The sequence below is a fragment of the Meira miltonrushii genome (genome assembly GCF_003144205.1).
Source record: "Meira miltonrushii strain MCA 3882 unplaced genomic scaffold FA14scaffold_2, whole genome shotgun sequence".
NCBI classification, from domain to species: domain Eukaryota; kingdom Fungi; phylum Basidiomycota; class Exobasidiomycetes; order Exobasidiales; family Brachybasidiaceae; genus Meira; species Meira miltonrushii.
The window spans coordinates 4,360,292-4,378,217 of NW_020289944.1; the positions used below are offsets into that span (position 1 = coordinate 4,360,292).

The 17,926-nt window shown below is 43.8% G+C and overlaps 8 protein-coding genes across 8 annotated transcripts; 4 read left to right on the top strand and 4 right to left on the bottom strand.

Annotated features, from left to right (window-relative positions):
- Positions 1 to 1,362: 1,362 nt before the first annotated feature.
- FA14DRAFT_120556 (sulfate permease) lies at positions 1,363 to 3,954 on the top strand (the record flags this gene model as incomplete). Its single annotated transcript, XM_025496413.1, has 1 exon — positions 1,363 to 3,954. The coding sequence occupies one exon, from the start codon at positions 1,363 to 1,365 to the stop codon at positions 3,952 to 3,954; it is 2,592 nt and encodes an 863-aa protein (XP_025356661.1).
- A 180-nt stretch (positions 3,955 to 4,134) lies between these two features.
- FA14DRAFT_161105 (S-adenosyl-L-methionine-dependent methyltransferase) lies at positions 4,135 to 6,883 on the bottom strand. The gene has a single exon (XM_025498966.1). The coding sequence runs from the start codon at positions 6,792 to 6,794 to the stop codon at positions 4,209 to 4,211; it is 2,586 nt and encodes an 861-aa protein (XP_025356662.1). The 5' UTR covers positions 6,795 to 6,883; the 3' UTR covers positions 4,135 to 4,208.
- A 193-nt stretch (positions 6,884 to 7,076) lies between these two features.
- Positions 7,077 to 9,035, bottom strand: FA14DRAFT_190252 (uncharacterized protein). The gene has a single exon (XM_025501779.1). The coding sequence runs from the start codon at positions 8,967 to 8,969 to the stop codon at positions 7,161 to 7,163; it is 1,809 nt and encodes a 602-aa protein (XP_025356663.1). The 5' UTR covers positions 8,970 to 9,035; the 3' UTR covers positions 7,077 to 7,160.
- A 408-nt stretch (positions 9,036 to 9,443) lies between these two features.
- On the top strand, positions 9,444 to 10,886 carry FA14DRAFT_54422 (YIF1-domain-containing protein). The gene has a single exon (XM_025502509.1). The coding sequence runs from the start codon at positions 9,526 to 9,528 to the stop codon at positions 10,816 to 10,818; it is 1,293 nt and encodes a 430-aa protein (XP_025356664.1). The 5' UTR covers positions 9,444 to 9,525; the 3' UTR covers positions 10,819 to 10,886.
- A 73-nt stretch (positions 10,887 to 10,959) lies between these two features.
- On the bottom strand, positions 10,960 to 11,400 carry FA14DRAFT_109843 (DUF1783-domain-containing protein; the record flags this gene model as incomplete). Its single annotated transcript, XM_025495893.1, has 1 exon — positions 10,960 to 11,400. A coding segment is annotated over one exon (441 nt), but the record flags the coding sequence as incomplete, so codon positions are not given.
- Positions 11,401 to 11,740: 340 nt separating this feature from the next.
- On the top strand, positions 11,741 to 14,073 carry FA14DRAFT_135082 (uncharacterized protein). Its single transcript, XM_025496994.1, has 3 exons — positions 11,741 to 11,856; positions 11,926 to 13,825; positions 13,896 to 14,073. The coding sequence occupies exons 1-3, from the start codon at positions 11,829 to 11,831 to the stop codon at positions 14,020 to 14,022; spliced, it is 2,055 nt and encodes a 684-aa protein (XP_025356666.1). The 5' UTR covers positions 11,741 to 11,828; the 3' UTR covers positions 14,023 to 14,073.
- A 94-nt stretch (positions 14,074 to 14,167) lies between these two features.
- Positions 14,168 to 14,770, bottom strand: FA14DRAFT_179723 (uncharacterized protein; the record flags this gene model as incomplete). The annotated part of the gene is made up of 3 exons (XM_025500944.1): positions 14,168 to 14,224; positions 14,294 to 14,513; positions 14,574 to 14,770. The coding sequence occupies 3 exons, from the start codon at positions 14,768 to 14,770 to the stop codon at positions 14,168 to 14,170; spliced, it is 474 nt and encodes a 157-aa protein (XP_025356667.1).
- A 459-nt stretch (positions 14,771 to 15,229) lies between these two features.
- FA14DRAFT_135084 (DNA repair helicase) lies at positions 15,230 to 17,918 on the top strand. The gene is made up of 2 exons (XM_025496995.1): positions 15,230 to 15,303; positions 15,362 to 17,918. Exons 1-2 carry the CDS (start codon positions 15,298 to 15,300, stop codon positions 17,849 to 17,851), a joined length of 2,496 nt encoding a protein of 831 aa, XP_025356668.1. The 5' UTR covers positions 15,230 to 15,297; the 3' UTR covers positions 17,852 to 17,918.
- Positions 17,919 to 17,926: the final 8 nt, after the last annotated feature.

Below are 17,926 nucleotides of genomic sequence, written 5' to 3' on the forward strand. Positions count from 1 at the left end.
GTGCATCAATTCTGCAATAAGACAGTCTAAGTGTTTACGGTAATTCAATCAATTGCGTGCTCACTATCGAATCTTGTGTCAATGATGCATGATTAGAAGATTGTCCGTGTTGTATTCCTTTGTATCAATACAAAAATGCGTAAATGTGGAGAAAAGTTGTATGCGGGAAGCACTTCTACAGTCTCATTCCACACGCGCGCGGAGTTTACTTATTTTGTAATTAGGAAAATTTTCTTTCGTTCCGGTGATTGTTGATCGTGTTTCCTTTTAGCCTGTCGGGAAAAAAGATTCTCGGCTTCTTACACAAACGGTACTTTTTCAGTCTTTTTTCTTTCTTTCGACAGATGGGGTAAGAAGAAATTTCAACTGGCACTGTTTATACGCCAAGGGATTTCTTCTTATGCAAAAGCAAAACATGCATCTTAAAGCCGCGAGCACGTCATTCACTGCCACTTTGAATAGAATTACTCCATACTAAAAATGTAAAACCCGGTTTAGATTCCCTCCAGCAGAATAGCTGAGGTATGTACATACAGTATTACTTCCCTAGATAATGCTAGATTATATGTTGCAATCAAGAATGCTTGCTGTCAGGAAGGTTTAACTCATAACTTAATTCTCACTTTCATCCAGCTATAGTGACCAACAGAGTCAGGTCAAATTGCTGTTTGAATGGTGTGATTGGACAAATACAAGACACATCTCAATCGCCACTATCCAATTTCATCGATACTGTTCAAGTACTGTGCTCAACACTCAATTGATCATTCGGTCTGGAAGTTCAACGGATACGATCACATTCGGCTTGAAAGTGCTCTTTTGCCCTTTTTTGCTATCCTTGCTATCAATCATCTCTTTGTAAGTGATCAAAGTTGTTGTGACAACTCAAACGTGCATGAAGCTAATCTTTTCAATTTCTCGTTCCTGCACCTTTTCTGTTTTTCTTCATCGTCTTGGCATCTTTTCACTTTAAATCCAACTACGCCACAATCAGAGAGTGAAAAGCACTTCAATCTGGTACCAAACTCGAGCAGGAACAGCCATGCACAGTTGATTCAAGAAGAATTGGGAAACGAAACGTTGCTTATTCTTCTTACTTATTGCGTGCGCAAGTGTACAGATTCAGGTCCAGGTCCAGAACAAATATTAATCCAAAAAAAGGGGAAGCGGGACAATCCGTAGGCTTTACTCTTTCGACATCTTCTTATACTTCCCGCAAGATCCATCGGCATCGGCAAAGATATAAAGGAGGTCACAAGATTAAGTCCAGCTTGCAAATATAACCCACTTTGGTCTGTCATCCCTGAATTTCGGGTTCAATCTTTCACTTTATACTTCGTGTAAGATCCCCATTTCATCAACATGCCTCTCTTCAAACGTGGGCAAGAAGCCACGAACGATACTGACAACGGATATACCCACGACGACACAGTCGCCGTTCATCAACCATTTGGTGAGAGATTGTACGCTTCCAGCGCAAAAGTCGGTAAAAAGTTGGTAGACTACGATGCCACCGAAGCAAACAGATTAGGAGTACCATATGTGAGCAGCAAAGATTGGTTGGGTGATGTCTTTAGACATCCAGGTCGCAAGGCTGCCGATTACTTTGACGCACTATTTCCCTTCACAAAATGGATTCTATCCTACAATACTCAATGGCTAATCGGTGACCTTATCGCCGGTATCACCGTCGGTCTCGTCGTCGTTCCTCAATCGCTGTCTTACGCCACTCTTGCAACTGTACCACCAGAGTTCGGTCTTTATTCGTCTTTCGTTGGTGTGGCCATTTATGCTTTCTTTGCAACCTCAAAGGATGTCACCATCGGCCCTGTCGCTGTGATGTCTTTGCAAACCGCAAACGTGATTCGTGATGTGACGGGCAAAGCTGGCAACATTTACAAACCTGAAGTTATCGCTTCCGCTTTAGCCTTCATCTGTGGTGTGGTTACGTTGGGTATCGGTCTTCTCCGTCTCGGTTGGATTGTCGAGTTCATTCCTGCTCCTGCCGTTTCCGGTTTCATGACTGGTTCTGCCATCACAATCGCCGTCGGTCAAGTTCCAAAATTGATGGGTATCTCTGGTGTCAAAACAAACGGTCCTGCAACATACCACATCATCATTGAGACTTTGAAAGGTTTGCCGCGTACACAGATTGATGCCGCTTTCGGTTTATGCACTTTGTTCTTCCTCTACTTCGTTCGTTGGTTGATGAACTTCATCCCACGTCGTAAGCCAACATGGGCAAGGGCATGCTTCTTCATTTCCGTTTTGCGCAGTGCTTTCATCATCATCATCTTGACCGCCGCCGCTTATGGTTGGCTACATCGTCTACCACAAAAGAATCCTGCCAAGCCCAAATACCCAATCAGTCTCATTGGAGCTGTTCCCGCTGGTTTCAAACATATTGGACAACCATATTTGAGTTCTCAACTATTTAGCGATATGGCCGGAGAAATTCCTGCGTCGGTAATCGTTTTGCTTTTGGAACACATTGCAATCAGTAAATCATTCGGTCGTCTGAACGGATACAAGATCAACCCAAACCAAGAATTGGTTGCCATTGGTGTCACAAACTTGATCGGTCCAGCATTCGGTGGTTACGCCGCTACAGGTTCTTTCAGTCGTACTGCAATCAAGGCCAAGTCCGGTGTGCGCACGCCATTGGCAGGTTGGATTACAGCTATCGTTGTGGTGATTGCCTTGTACGCTGTTGCAGGTGGTTTCTACTGGATTCCAAACGCTGTTCTGTCCGCTGTTATTATTCATGCAGTTGGTGATTTGATCGCACCTCCAGCAGTCTTGTACCGTTTCTGGCTCGTCAGTCCTTTCGAATTCTTTATCTGGTGGGGATCCGTTTTGGCAACAATTTTTGCCAGTGTCGAAATTGGTGTTTACGTTGCCGTTGCAGCTTCAGCAGCTTTGTTGTTAGTTCGTATCGCACGTCCTCGTGGAAGATGGTTGGGTCGTGTTCGTATTCATTACGGCACTTCTACCGAAGGTCCTAATCAAGAAGTCGGTCACCGTGACGTTTATGTACCTTTGGACGACAAAGATGGAATGCGTGATCCTTCCGTTCACGTTGAAGCGCCTCCACCAGGTGTTCTTATTTACCGATTCGAAGAAGCTTTCACTTATCCAAACGCAAACTACTTGACTGAAATGATCTTGGATCGTATTAAATCAGAAACAAGACCGTTCAAGGCTATCAAATATGCACGTCACGGTGATCGTCCATGGAACGATCCTGGACCCGTCAACCCTTCAATCGCTTGGGCTGCCCGTAAAATCACTTGTGGTTTCGGTGGACGTAAGATGCAAGAAGGTATTGAAGATGCTAAACGTGCAGCAGCAGGTGAAATTGACGATCCAAGACCCGTTTTACGCGCAATCATCTTTGATTGCAGCAGTGTTTCAAACGTTGATACCACTTCTGTTCAAAGTTTAGCAGACGTTCGCTCGGCCGTTGAAAGATACGTTGGCGGTCAGGTTGAATTCCACTTTGTTAGCATCACAAGTCCTTGGATCCGTCGTGGTTTGTTGGCAGCTGGCTTTGGTACAGGTGAAGCCAATTCTCACGTTACTGAAATTGCTCCTGTTGTTAGTCAACATGATCGCATTCACGTTCATAACGAACAAAGAATCTTACAAGAACGTCAAGAAAAGGCACAAAAGGATGATATCGAAGCAAATATCTTACCAACAGTCGGACGTAATACCGATCAAATCAAAAAGGTTGAATTTGATTCGGATAGTGATGTTAAGGATAGCTCAGCTTCTAGCAGTATTAATAACGGACGTACAAAGCGCACCGGTGCTGATTACGATCCTACCGAGGGTGCAGGAGGAAATAGTGTTGTCAGTGTTCCAGTCATTTGGAACCATGACCTTACACCTTTCTTCCATTTGGACATCTCAACTGCTTTGGCTGCCGCTACCGGAAAAGCTGATTGGTAATGACCGATCGCTTGTATTTTGTTGTATTTCTTCTTCTCTATATAGACTACTTTTGCATCGCATTTTTTTATGGGAAAATGAAAGATGATTTCATGCCATCTTTCAATGTTATCGTTGCACATTCAATTCATTGCTTTTCACGTGTTTTCTCTGTCTGTCTTTTTGTCGTCTTCAGTCACAGGGTAATGAAACAATTTTAACATTGAAAGTGTGATATTAATCTACAAAACAGCTCTAAATGCGGTACCACAAATTCACACATCCACAGAGAGCTCTTGTCCTTCCTCTTCGACTTGTGCTGCAGTCTCCTCTTGTTGCTCCTGCTCTTCCTTTGCAGCAGTGGTGCTCGCAGCTGCATTTTCTAATGCTTCCAATTCATCTTCGTCAATCTTCATTGATTGTTCTTCTTTTTGTTGTCTCTTAGCATTTGCTTGAGCTTGAGCTTGTTTTTGTGCTTTACTGACCACGAATTGACGTGCACCAGACGGGTTCGAAAGATCTTTTCCGAAAATTCTGTAGCTTAATGCACTCTTTTCTTGTCTTTCTAACATCAAATTCATACTTGCTGGTGCACGCCAAATTGGTACGCAGATTGTTCGTTCAAGCTTTTGGTCTTGATATGTTCCCGGTGCAATATCCACCAAATGACTTCCGATATCTTCGTTTTGAAGAGCTGTACGGAAATCACCTTCAGGTACGTCGCTCAATTTAGGATAGTGATTAGAGATCATAAAGGCAAAATCGGAAATACTTGCATGCAGGATCTTCTTTGCTTCGATCAATGGACGCAAGACCGGAATAGCATCAGATGTCACACGCCATTTGCATTTCAATTGTGGATCCTTTCCTGAATCTTGTCGGGCGAAAGATCGAACACCACTGTTGATCAAACGCATCTTCAATGGATTTCCGTATGGATGGTCTCCTTTTCCTGCACCACCACATGTGATCAAAGCACGGACAGAGGTGCTTGTAAAGTATGCCGATCGAAGCGGATTGGCGTCACGATTACGGACCAATAAGTTGCGTTTATCGAACTTGTCTGTCAAACCAAAGAATGAGACGATCGATTGTGATTGTTCATTATTTTGATCAACGTAAACCATTGGATCTTCACGATAAGGTGCACCGCCTGGCTGTCCGATATCCTCTGGCTTCTTCTCAACCGCAACTCCGTTTGAGGGACCGGCTCCATTCGCATCTCCGGCCACGTCAGCATCAGTCTTGACACGTTTATTCGACTCCTCCTCTTCATCACCATTCAAAGGTCTCTTTGCTGTGTTCGCTGCCTCTTGTTTCGACACAGTCGCATCTTTCAATCCCATCGCTCTCACCATTCCATGGGCCATTCCTTCGCTCAATTCGGGCTCTGAGCCGTCATCTTTCTCTAGAACAGCAACAAAGAAGCCTCCTGTGTTTTGGTCTTGAGGAAGAATACGCATGCATTTATCCAATCCAAGAGCTTCTTCGTCACCTTGTGGCCAAAGTGATTTGGGTACTTTTTCACGCCATTCAGGTGCTAAGTCGTCGTGCTTTTCGACATAGGGTAATTGAGGTAGGGTATCGCGGTAGCTAGACCCTTCTCCACCTTCAGTCTTTTCTTCTGCCTTCTGTTCGCCTTCAATTTTCTCTTCTGACTTTTGTTCACCTTCGGTCTCTCCCTCTGCAGTCTTGGCTACGTTCAGCTTATCCTTGCTGCCTTTAGTAGGGCATACCTTCCAGGTGAATACACCCTTCTTCCGGATTAGCTCTGGGAAAGCATGGCTCTGATCGACAAGTTTGACTGTACCCTTGCAATCTCTCAATGCTTGCGCAACAACGGCTTCATCTTCAATTGGGTTCAAACTGCAAGTCGAATAAACCAATCTTCCACCGTTTCGTAAACTTTGCAATCCACGCATCAAGATCCTTAATTGCAGAGGATGCAAAGAAGATCCATTATGTGGGTGCCAATCTTTCCAAATCATCAAGTTCTTTCGAAGTGTACCATCTCCACTGCAAGGAACGTCTGCCAAAACCCGATCGAATTTCATTGTTCTTTCTTGAACGCTTTCACTTCCTTTTGCATTCCATGGAACCCGAACAGAAGGCCATCTAGACGCATCACAATTTGCGACAACGATATTAGGTGAAGGCAGACGAGCAGATTGATGAACCAACATGTGAGCACGTTTTGCATCAGCATCATTTGCGATCACGATACCGGGTGGGCAAGGATCGTAGGATTCTGCCATAGTTGTCAAAGGACTGTGCAAAGCTTCGATCAATTGAGCAGTCTTTGAGCCTGGAGCAGCGCACATGTCCAAAACGATATGATGTGGCTCTACGTTCAAGAAGAGTGGTGGAATCATTGAGACGGTCTCTTGACGTGAAATGTTACCCACCTCTGTTTCGTGAACCAAGAATTGCTGGAATTTCTGGAATTGTTCTGTTTTCCTTAAAGCGTTCTTCTTGACATCGATTTGCCATCCCATACTTTCGGGATACCAAGGTAATGCTTTTGGTGGTGGGACTTGTTCACCTTCAAACTTGACATTACTCAAATAAGGAAGGTAAAAGTTTTGCATTTGTTCGATCAAGATTGCCGTTGTTGGTTTACCAGATGTGATTCTGAATGAAGTTGGAAGCGGGGCACGTAAATGATCCAAAAATGCTTGCCATTGATCAGGATTGACTATATTCTGATCCCAATAGTATGCTTCAAAGTATTTATTTGTTTGCATTGCAGGTCCATTACTTTGCCATGTATTTGATCGACCTCCATCATCTCTGCTTCGTGCAATTCCGCCTCCATGCTTTGCACCGCGTCTTCCTCTACCACCTTTACCTCCTCTTGGCATGGTGTATTGATTGTATGCGGGGTGGGTGGTGTTTGGTTATGGTGGTATGAACAGCAGATGGCATAGACCCCTTCTTGTTAATCTGCAAGTCAATCTTCTTAATCTGTAATTTACTCTCCATAAAAAGGGTTGACATCACAGTGCTATACTGCCTCTACTGACAATTCTTCTAAATTTTTTGAAGCAGGAATTTCTAAATTTTTTGGAGAAAGCGTCCAGGGCGTGATGAATATGGAGCAGGCATGAGTCACGTGTTTGTACTCTGCAATGATGATGAAGCTCACCATGTTTGATGAATGGCATTCATCACAAAGATAAATATACAAATTTGCATTGATGATAGGGTGATAGTACAATTCATATGTTTTACAGATCTTGCCAATCTAGTGTGCCGATCAAAGCAGTCTTACTCGGCAATCTACCTGGACTTGGACTTAAGACGGTGATCTTTTTCCGGGTAGCGTCCACTTCAGCAACATGTACAAATCCTAGAACGGGAGCTCCCAAAAGTTCATCATCAGTTGGTGGAGGATCAACTTTGCTATCTGCTACACCCGGTCCACCACCTCCGCGTGGAGGTTGAATGATCGCTAAGATCGAATGCAGCAAATTTGATTGATCGATTGCTGAATTTGCATGATCTAATTTGACCAGTTGTGTGGCTGAAGATACACTTTGAGCACCAATTGGTAATGCACTACTAGGCGCTTTACTCTCCTGTCCAACACTGTATACCTCTAAGACGTCAAACGGAAGCGTTGTTGAATATGGACTTAGGAGGGGTAATCCACCAAGAGGTTCAACATGACTTGGTGCAATATTATTGATAGAGTCTTTTGATGTTTTCTCCATTCCATCTTCGTTTAAGTTTTCACCATTTTCATCTTGGGCTCCAGAATTTTCTTCTTTTTTCTTGTAGGAGCTTCCTCCGTAAAAGTAATTGCGTATCTGTAGAGATCGAAGTTTCTGTTTGAAAGAAGAATCGAACTCAACAACTCCATCTGATTTGGGCAACTTCACAACACTGATTCCTGATCCTTGAGCACCGAACAATTTCGTCATTTCAACATTGAGCTTTTCATGTCCAAGAACGATGATTGTATCCACTTTCAATGCTTTGACATAATGTTGAAGTAAGGGGTATCGATTCTTGGCATCAGCGGTGATAATGCCAGGTGTGTCAATCAACACTCCACTGCAGCGTGCTCTGGGATCCCGTGCTAATCGCTTTTCCAATGCCAGAGCTAGCCAATCAACAGCACGCTTTGTATGTCGCTCGTTGTCGCGAGCATTCTCACGTCCTAGCCATAGAGAATGCGTATTGGACGTATGAGCGGCAGAGGCAACGGGCGGTAAAGCACCAGTTGTGGAAGTCGTCAACCCATACGGGAACGCCGGAGATGGCGATGGAAGGGCAGCTTGAGGTATGGGAGAGAGGGGCAAGATCGACAGTGTGCATGGTAATGGAGCTGATCCGGTTGATGGATCTAATGAAACAATACTTGGCCACCATCCGTTAGCATCAGATGTAGCTTCTTGACTGCTCTCGTCGCCTTTATCGGTCTTTGCTTGAGCAGGATTGCAGATTGCAGGGCTTTTTAAAGCATAATTTGCGAGATATTTGATCAAAGTTGACTTTCCAGACGACTCGGGTCCCACGACCATCACTCGTGGTCCTTGACCTTGTGGTCTGTAGATTGGATCCTCAGCATTGACATCCGTATCAAAGTCGATTGGAACTCCTTCATTGCTCAAGACTAGCGACGATTGTGCCAATGTGTTGAATATGCTACTCGATCCTGGACGTTTGATATCCTCCTTTAGCCAATTGCGTGCGTCTATCCTCTTTGCTTCCAAGTATAAATGCACGTTTGCATACATTCTCATCAAAGGAGCAATACTTTCATCTTCTGCCAAATATTCCGTTGTGACCGTTCCTATTAGTTCGAGTTGACATCCATTCAATGTAGCCAAGCATGCTTTTGTTTCATCGCCAAATGTATACCATCGATCGGCCGTTGTACCCGGAATGAGATCAGCACCAAAAACATTACAATCACCTGAGCCGGGAATTAGTCGAACTGATAAACGTTCTTTTGGCTCTAACTCAAATCGTAACTCGCTCCTAGGCGGCAATTCTTGCACACGAATAGCAGCATTATGATTGTTTGACATGATCTTTCTGTGATGCTTAATGATTGCAATCACCACGGGTCAGATGTGAAGAAGCAGAAGGAAAGAAGATCTTATAATTGGATGTATTCTTCTTTCTTCTCACGCACAGCTTTTTGCCGCCTACATGCGTTCAAAATCTTAGCGCCGCCGCTTTGGCCTACGAAAAAGCTTATTTTGTATGGCATGCACTACGCCAGTCTAAGTTCACCTGGAAGTTTGCAGGATCCCAGCGAACTCAAAGGCTACGTGTATGCTATAAAGTGCATGCACACCGTACAAAGTGTTGGAACTTTGATGTTACATTACTTCTTTCTTCAAACAATCACGATCAGATTCGATTTTCATACTCGAAATCTTCAACATTTGAGAGATATCAACAGCTGCGAACATAGCACAACAACATCTACATTTGCTAGATTCCGCACAAATTACCAATCCAGTCGGGGTTGAGGTTTGCAACAGAAGATCGTTTCGTTCATATTCCTTTCAGCCAGTTTGAATGACCGAAGGAATAGCAGTGGTGGTTGATTGATAAAGTTGTTTTGCAGAACGAAATATGTATCAGCAAAATTACGGATCAAACCGATCACCTCCCCCACTTCAACATCCAAAACCGACTCATCCACCTTTTCAAGTTCCCGATCCACCAATCACCCCAAATCCAACAAACGCAGAAGCAACACCTTCCGATCCACATATGACTTCTGCACGTTCAAGGGGCGGCGCTGGTCCTTCTGGTTTAGGGCAAAGTGCCGGAGGATCAACAATGACGGGCGAAGGAGGTTATGCTCGATTTTCATCGCCGCCCATCAATGCAAATAATGCAGGCTCAGGGCATGTAGACGCAAGTGGCTTTCAATCATTCGGTGGTAATCCTTATGGAACGCCAACTGGTCAGATGGGCGGACCTCATCAAAATGCAGGTGGGAATGGTGGATATGGTGGGTTTCCTAACTTTGGCGGCTTTCAAGGCGGCGGCGGTGGTGGCGGACAATTGTTCAATGATCATACAGCACAGATGGGTATGCATATCGGAAGGCAATTCGCACAAGCAGGTGGAGAGTATGTCGAAAAGAATTTCAACAGGTATCTTCCAGTGCCAGTATTGAAACATTATTTCAATGTGTCAAACTCTTATGTCCTGCACAAGATGCGATTGGTCCTGTTCCCATGGAGACACAAACCTTGGAGCCGAGCTCACAGGCACGGCAACGGACAATCTGCTGGAGGTGTCACCCCTGGAGGAGCATCGAGCGTTGAGCCAAGCACGTATCCCGGTATGACTGCCGAGGCAGATGGCGTCAACGGTGTTGGCAAATTATCTGATGGGTATGCTCCGCCAAGAGAAGATGTCAACTCGCCCGATCTGTACATTCCTGCAATGGCCGTTGTCACTTACGTTTTGTTGGTTGCTGTCATTCGAGGATTGCAGTCTAGATTCCATCCTGAGGCCTTGGGTGTCAGTCTCTCGAAAGCTTTAGGTGTCATTGTTTTCGAATTTGTGTTGGTCAAATTGGGATGTTATTTGCTCAACATTCAAGGCGATCACACGATCGTTGATCTTTTGGCCTATTCAGGGTACAAATTTGTTGGTGTGATTATCACCTTACTTATCGGATTGATGCACTTTGGTCGTTTGGCATACTGGAGCGTATGGGCATACACAACAGCCGCAAATGCTTTCTTTCTGCTGCGATCGATGCGTTATGTCATCCTGCCGGATCCATCTTCCCCATCGAGTGTCACTATCACGCATGCACAACGAAGCAGAAGGATTCAATTTTTATTCTCAATCGCTGTTGCTCAGAGTATATTTGGATGGTTATTGATCATCGGAATCTGGCATTGAACACCTGGATTAAACTCGAAACCTTTTAATAAAACTACTATACCATGTAGATTAAGAAACACACGCTTCGAAAATGCAACCATTGTGCGTTGAGATGAGATGATGATAGTAATGCTATGGTACATGATGTGTGATTTAAGAATCTAGAAGGGAGATTACCTTTTTATTCGAATCCAGGACGATTAAAAATCGTAGTGTTTCATAAGGCGTTTGAGCATCTCTACGGATCGAGCTGAAATAAACTGTTCCTGTATCCTTTGAACCTTTTAATTTGAATGACATATCCACTCTACCTTGCATCATGTTCACACTTCCACGAATCCAAGGATCTCCAGCGAGGATTGTTTCTCTTTTTAAATTAACATCTTCTCCCATTGCTTCTTGAACTTCTTCGCTATCACGTATTTTATCAACGACATTCTTTAGAACGGCAGAAGAAAGTCTTTCTCGATTTGTTGCATGAGCGGTAAATGCTGACCAAGTGACGAGTGAGAATATAATGAGTAGAGCGGCTGGTAATTTGTAGGATTTCGGTTGAGGTAAGTCAGGTCTATGTCTTGCAAAAGGTCTTGAAGCCGGATTTTGCGTAGGTACGACCGGTTGTGTGGTTGTTGTGGAAGATGCATGTCGGATTGCAGGTAGGCTTGTTCGAATAGCTGGTATAGTATTCCTTGCATTGGAGCTTCTCAGTAGAGGTAATAGAGTTGAACCTCTTCCCCTTAGAGTTGATTGCAACATTCTTGTGATCGAATGCTGCCGTTTGTGTGATGAGATAATGTAGCTAAAGAAGAAGAAGAAAATCTGTTGGATTAGCTTGCATAACATTTTCCAACCAACCATGCAGCCACCCGCAAAAATAAAGCCGGGCGTGTGAATATATAAAATAATAATACTAATGTACATTATTAGCGTCAATGGCTCGAGAGCCTCAATTAAGCTTTTCTTGCTAGAGGTGGAGTCCTACCTCACGGTTCCTTCCTTTGCTTATCACCATAAGCTATTTGTCCAAAATGGTCAAGAAAGTAGCCGTATTGACTAGTAGGTAGCTTGGAACTGTTTAAAATTGAGAAATTGTATCTAATAAAGGCCTCTTTTTCACTTCTTCAGTCTCCGATTCGGCGGCACAAGATCCATCAATTGACAAATCAGGACCAATCCTTGCCAGGTTACTGCAAGAGCAAGGTCAAGGATCTTTCGATGTCATTGCACAAGAAGTAGTAGCAGATGACGTTGAGCTAATCCAACACAAGATCCGATCTTGGATAGATGGCAACGAATCAGCAGCAGACCTTGTGATCAGTACAGGAGGGACTGGATTAGGCGTTAGAGATGTGACACCAGAAGCTATCCTGCCCTTACTTGATCATCAAACGACAGGGCTTACACATGCTTTGATGCAGCATTCATTGAGCAAGACGCCTTTAGCTGCACTCTCACGTCTTGTCACAGGCGTTCGTTATCGTCGCTCCAATTCCTCAACAACCGAACAAGCAAGTGGAAAAGCGAACGGAAGTGCTCTCATCATTGCCCTTCCGGGAAGTAGCAATGCTGTCAAAGAATGCTGTGAGATATTACTGAGCGAGAACGGATTGCTTGCACATGCGTTAGACTTATTATCTGGAGGAACAGGAAGGAAGAAACATGCGGAAATGCAGCAATCGATCACAGGAACAGAAACGGATACTGGCAGATCACATCATGCACATGGGCATTCACACAAGCATGGTGGTCATCATCATCACCATGGCCACGGACACCACTCGGCTCCCAAACCACGTACAGTGCAAGCTGAAGAAACGACGGGCTACAAAACGCATGATCCAACCCAATCGGTCAGTCTTCGGAAACGAATGTCACCATACCCAATCATCAGCTTATCGGAAGCGTTTGACTTGATACTGTCCAACGTGCCTTCTAATGGGTCGATAAAGCTACCCACTACCTCGGATCTGCGTGGGTATCTGTTAGCCGAATCGATTCTTGCACCTCGTAGTTTACCTCCTAAGCCAACGACGAATGTGGACGGATATGCACTAAAAGCTGAAGACATCACACCTGGTGCATATCCAGTTATAACAAGAGGAGGAAGTGTACCAAAAAGTGCAGTCTATCGAATCAATACCGGACAAGGATTACCGGAAGGTGCAGATGCGGTTTTGATGGTAGAAGATACTGATCTTTTGGAAGAAGATGAGCAAGGAGAAGAAAAGACAATTCAAGTGAAAGCAAAGATTGATGTAGGCGAAAATGTACGAAAAGCTGGAAGTGACGTAAAGGAAGGACAGGTTGTTCTACAGAAAGGAGTTAAATTGAGTGATATTGGTGGAGAGATTGGCACATTGGCTTTCTTGGGTGTAAGTGAAGTCAATGTGATCAGAAAACCACGCATTGCAATTCTGTCAACGGGAAATGAGCTGTACGATGTAGCAACCGATAGTGGAAATGCAAAGGATGCTTGGGGCTTCAGAGTCTTTGACGCAAATAGGCCAAGTTTGACAGCAGCTTTACGTGCAGCAGGATTCGAAGTTGTAGATTTGGGTATTGTGGGTGACAGTGTAGATGCAACATTGGCAGCTTTAAAGAGAGGATTGGAAGAAGCAGACGTTATCATCAGTACAGGAGGAACATCGATGGGCGAAAGTGATCTATTGAAACCTCTGATCGAACGAAACTTGAAAGGAGGCAAGATCCATTTTGGCAGAGTTGCAATGAAACCTGGCAAACCAACAACATTTGCAAGTGCATTGAACGAAAAAGGAGAAGAACGTTTCCTTTTCGCTTTACCTGGTAATCCTGCTTCGGCTATGGTTTGTTTGTATGTCTTTGTCATGCCTGCTTTACGTAAATTATCAGGATATGCGATCGAACATTGTCATCTTGCACGTACACGCGTGCAAATCGAAGATGATATGCGACTCGATCCACGACCTGAATTTCATAGGGTGGTCATCAAGCCTAACAAGGAGGGTGGACTATCAGCTTTCAGCACTGGAAGTCAAAGAAGCAGGTGAGTTACGTAAATTTGACCTTGACCATTTGCAAACAGCTAACATCCTTACATCTACACTTCACTTCAGTGGTATGCATTCTATGGCAACGGCCAATGGACTGGTATGTGTACCTGCTTTGGGATCTTCAGGTGGGCCTAATACGCTACGCAGAGGAGAAAAAGTGGAAGCGATCATATTGGGCAATATCGTATGATGGCCTAGTGTCCGTATATAAAGGTAATTTGATCATCTGAGAATAATCCACATGGGGCTGGAATAATTCCAAAAGGACCAAATATGCTGCAAGCAAGAGGGGGACTCAGTCAGATCTTCCTTATCGATGACGTTGTACGGTATACTCACTTTGTTGTATTGACCCAATGATGATTTAGTCCATAATTGGCATGATCTGTAACCTGTTGCGTAGAAAAGCGAGCCATTAAAAATGTGAACCATCTAAAAGACTTCTTTGTGCTCGTACTCACTTTCAAGTACCAAGTTGCTTTTCTTGATTGGTCCGGTATCTGACATGGCACCAGCAACGCATTCTCCCACAAAACATCCCCATATCCAGCCTGTCTGTGCATCAAATTTACATCATGTTGATCGGTCGTGACTGTGTAACATTTGTCAGGATTTGCGTTTTGGAACATGCACATGCTTGCATAGATTGTTCCACCTTCTTCCCATGATCCAGGTGTGACTCTGGGGAGAGAGAAGGATGTAATTAGACAAAGACATATATTCGTCTTCATTCTTACTCACCGCATCGCAAATGGGAAGATCATATCCAGCACTCTTGGTTTCCACGTACTGTCATCTTGTTCTAATGGAATCGGTAAGCACTGTTCATAACGTTCTTTGCCTTCACATACGCTCTTTTGAAAAGGATAAGCAGAAGCAAGGCCGGCGAAAAGGCTCACCAAAAGAGAAGTTAGCAGTAAGATCATATCTGGCAACATGGGAAGGATGTGGTGCTGATCAGAAGACCCTTTCTCCTGACTGCTTCCTCTTCAACAAGAGCTGAGAATATCATACCTTCTCACTTCCCCTGTCATTCAGGAAGTGTCTCTTTGTTCATATCTAAATATCATTTTTCAGGAACGGGCTCTCAAATCCCGAATCGCGTTCCTTGCCTGCATACATTTATGGTCATTGCTTGTGCTTGAGAATATATGTTCATGAGATATGTTAAGCCTCTTTGAAGTTGCTTGCTTGCTTTATCTTGCAGGCAAGCATTGTTGAATCTGGGGTAAAGGCAAGACAACATCCAGAACGCTAAGCATGCTCTCTATCACTCACGCGGCTTGACTGCATGCATTTTACACACGCTCAGCAATCAATAGCTTGCAATTAGTCAGAAAGTGGATATTATTATTAGCGTCAATTGAGAAGATGTTGATATTCATCCTTCCCTTTCATCATCTCCGAAACCTCCTTGTTGTAGTGACTTCTGCACCTCTGAGGAGGGCAAGGTGATCAATCCAAGATGAAGGTAGGTTTACTTTGAATCATATTATCACACACAATTACTGACTCTCTCCCTCAAACAGTTCTACATCGATGATTTACCAATTCTTTTCCCTTATCCAAAAATATACCCGGAACAATATGCATACATGTGCGATCTCAAAAGAACGCTGGACAGTAATGGCCACTGTGTATTGGAAATGCCTTCAGGAACAGGTAAAACAGTCTCTCTGTTAAGCTTGATCGTTTCTTATCAACGATTCTATCCAGCAGCAAGAAAGTTGATCTATTGTTCACGTACGGTTCCCGAGATTGAGAAAGCGTTAACGGAATTGAAAAGGTTGATGGAATACCGTGCACGCTATAATGATCCAGGCTCGAATCCACCTTGTCAAAGAGATACACCACTGCCAAAAGGGCAAGGAGAACAAGAGGATACACTTGCTTTAGGCTTGAGTAGTCGTAAGAACCTATGTGTTCATCCAAGTGTAGGAAGGGAACGAAAAGGCAAAACGGTCGATGCAAGATGCAGAGATATGACGAATGCATGGGTTTGCGAAAGGGGAAGAAAAGAGCCGGGAAGTGTGGAATTGTGTAGCTTTCACGAAGAATTAGGGAAATTGGAACCTGGTCATCTACTACCAAGAGGCGTATGGACGTTGGAAGATGTGAAAGAATACGGCAAACAAAAAGGAATATGTCCTTACTTTGCTGTGAGAAGGATGATGCCTTTTGTTGATATCATCATTTACTCTTTCCACTATCTGTTGGATCCAAAAGTTGCTGAGCAAGTGTCAAAAGAAATGAGCAAGGATGCGATCGTGGTGTTCGATGAAGCGCACAATATCGATAACGTTTGCATTGAATCGCTGAGTATCGATCTTACAAGACCGATGCTTGACAGTGCTTATCGTAGTATTGGTCAATTGGCCGACCGAGTGGAAGAAGTAAAAAGGACGGATGCCTCGAAACTGCAAGAAGAGTATGCACGACTCGTGGAAGGATTGCAAGATCAAGCCGAAGATAGAGAAGCGGATACATTCATGAACAATCCCGTCTTACCAGAAGATCTACTACAAGAAGCCGTGCCTGGTAATATTCGAAGGGCAGAGCATTTTGTCGCTTTCCTCAAACGATTCATCGAATACCTGAAAACTCGTATGCGTGTCTTGCACGTTGTGGCCGAAACTCCACCAAGTTTCCTGCAGCATCTCAAAGATATCACATACATTGAAAGAAAACCCTTGAGATTCTGTGCTGAGCGATTACGACTGCTCGTCTCAACGTTGGAATTGACTAGATTGGACGAGTATTCAAGTCTACAAAAGGTGGCAGCTTTTGCTACCCTTGTGGCGACGTACGACAAAGGATTCTTGTTGATCCTGGAGCCTTTTGAGACGGAGCATGCAACGGTTCCGAACCCCATCTTCCATTTGACTTGTTTGGATGCAAGTATCGCGATCGCACCCGTGTTCGAACGATTCAGCTCAGTGATCATCACTTCTGGTACGATCTCACCATTGGACATGTATCCCAAGATGCTGAAGTTCGAAACAATCGTTCAAGAAACATATCCGATGACATTGACAAGACAATGTTTCATGCCTCTCGTAATCACACGTGGTTCGGATCAAGTGGCAATCTCTTCACGATTTGAAGTGAGAAATGATTTGGCTGTCGTTCGTAATTATGGTAATATCTTGATCGATTATGCAAAGATTGTTCCTGATGGAATCGTTGCCTTCTTTCCAAGTTATCTATATATGGAAAGTATTGTGGCTGCATGGCACGATATGGGTATCTTGGATGATGTTTGGAAGTACAAGCTAGTTTTCATCGAAACGCCCGATGCACCTGAAACGAGTATTGCCTTGGAGAATTACCGACGAGCATGTGATAATGGAAGAGGAGCAATCCTGCTATCAGTCGCACGTGGAAAGGTATCAGAAGGAATCGATTTTGATCATCATTACGGAAGGGCGGTGATTATGTTTGGTGTTCCATATCAATATACCGAATCAAGAATCCTAAAAGCAAGATTAGAGTTCTTACGTGATAATTATCGTATAAAAGAAGCTGCTTTTTTAACTTTCGATGCTATGCGACATGCTGCTCAATGTGTCGGTAGAGTTTTACGTGGTAAAACTGATTATGGTTTAATGATCTTTGCCGATAAACGTTTTGCACGAGCTGATAAACGCGATAAACTTCCTCGTTGGATTGCAGCTCAAATAGATGAAGCTCATTCGAATTTGTCTAGTGATATGGCTTTGGTTGAAAGTGCAAGATTTTTGAAACAAATGGCTCAGGATATGCCAACTACCGGTAAGAACGGCGTTAGTTTATGGGACGTAACGGATATCGAAAAAAGACAAGCAAAAGAGAAGGAACATTTCGAAAAATTGATGTTGGAAGGCATCCAGGAAGGTCAGCCGACAAATGGAGATGGAGGTGGAGATGAGGCAATGGACGTTGATCCAGATGACGAATTTGCAGAGGCTTTTGGCGGTGATGACGATGAAGTTCTAGCGGCCATGGATACTTTTGACCCGGAAGAAGAGATTGAAGCGTAATACTAGAATGTACATCCAACAAATACACTTGTATCATATCATATCAATCCTATTCAATAACTTACCTTCTAAACA

Bases quoted from the DNA above. Each gene is read 5' to 3' on its own strand.
- FA14DRAFT_161105 (XM_025498966.1), bottom strand. From the start codon at position 6,794: ATGCCAAGAGGAGGTAAAGGTGGTAGAGGAAGACGCGGTGCAAAGCAT.
- FA14DRAFT_135082 (XM_025496994.1), top strand. From the start codon at position 11,829: ATGGTCAAGAAAGTAGCCGTATTGACTA. The intron at 11,857-11,925 runs GTAGGTAGCTTG...TCACTTCTTCAG, and splicing joins GAAAGTAGCCGTATTGACTA to TCTCCGATTCGGCGGCACAA. The intron at 13,826-13,895 runs GTGAGTTACGTA...ACTTCACTTCAG, and splicing joins ACTGGAAGTCAAAGAAGCAG to TGGTATGCATTCTATGGCAA.
- FA14DRAFT_54422 (XM_025502509.1), top strand. From the start codon at position 9,526: ATGTATCAGCAAAATTACGGATCAAACCGATCACCTCCCCCACTTCAA.
- FA14DRAFT_190252 (XM_025501779.1), bottom strand. From the start codon at position 8,969: ATGTCAAACAATCATAATGCTGCTATTCGTGTGCAAGAATTGCCGCCT.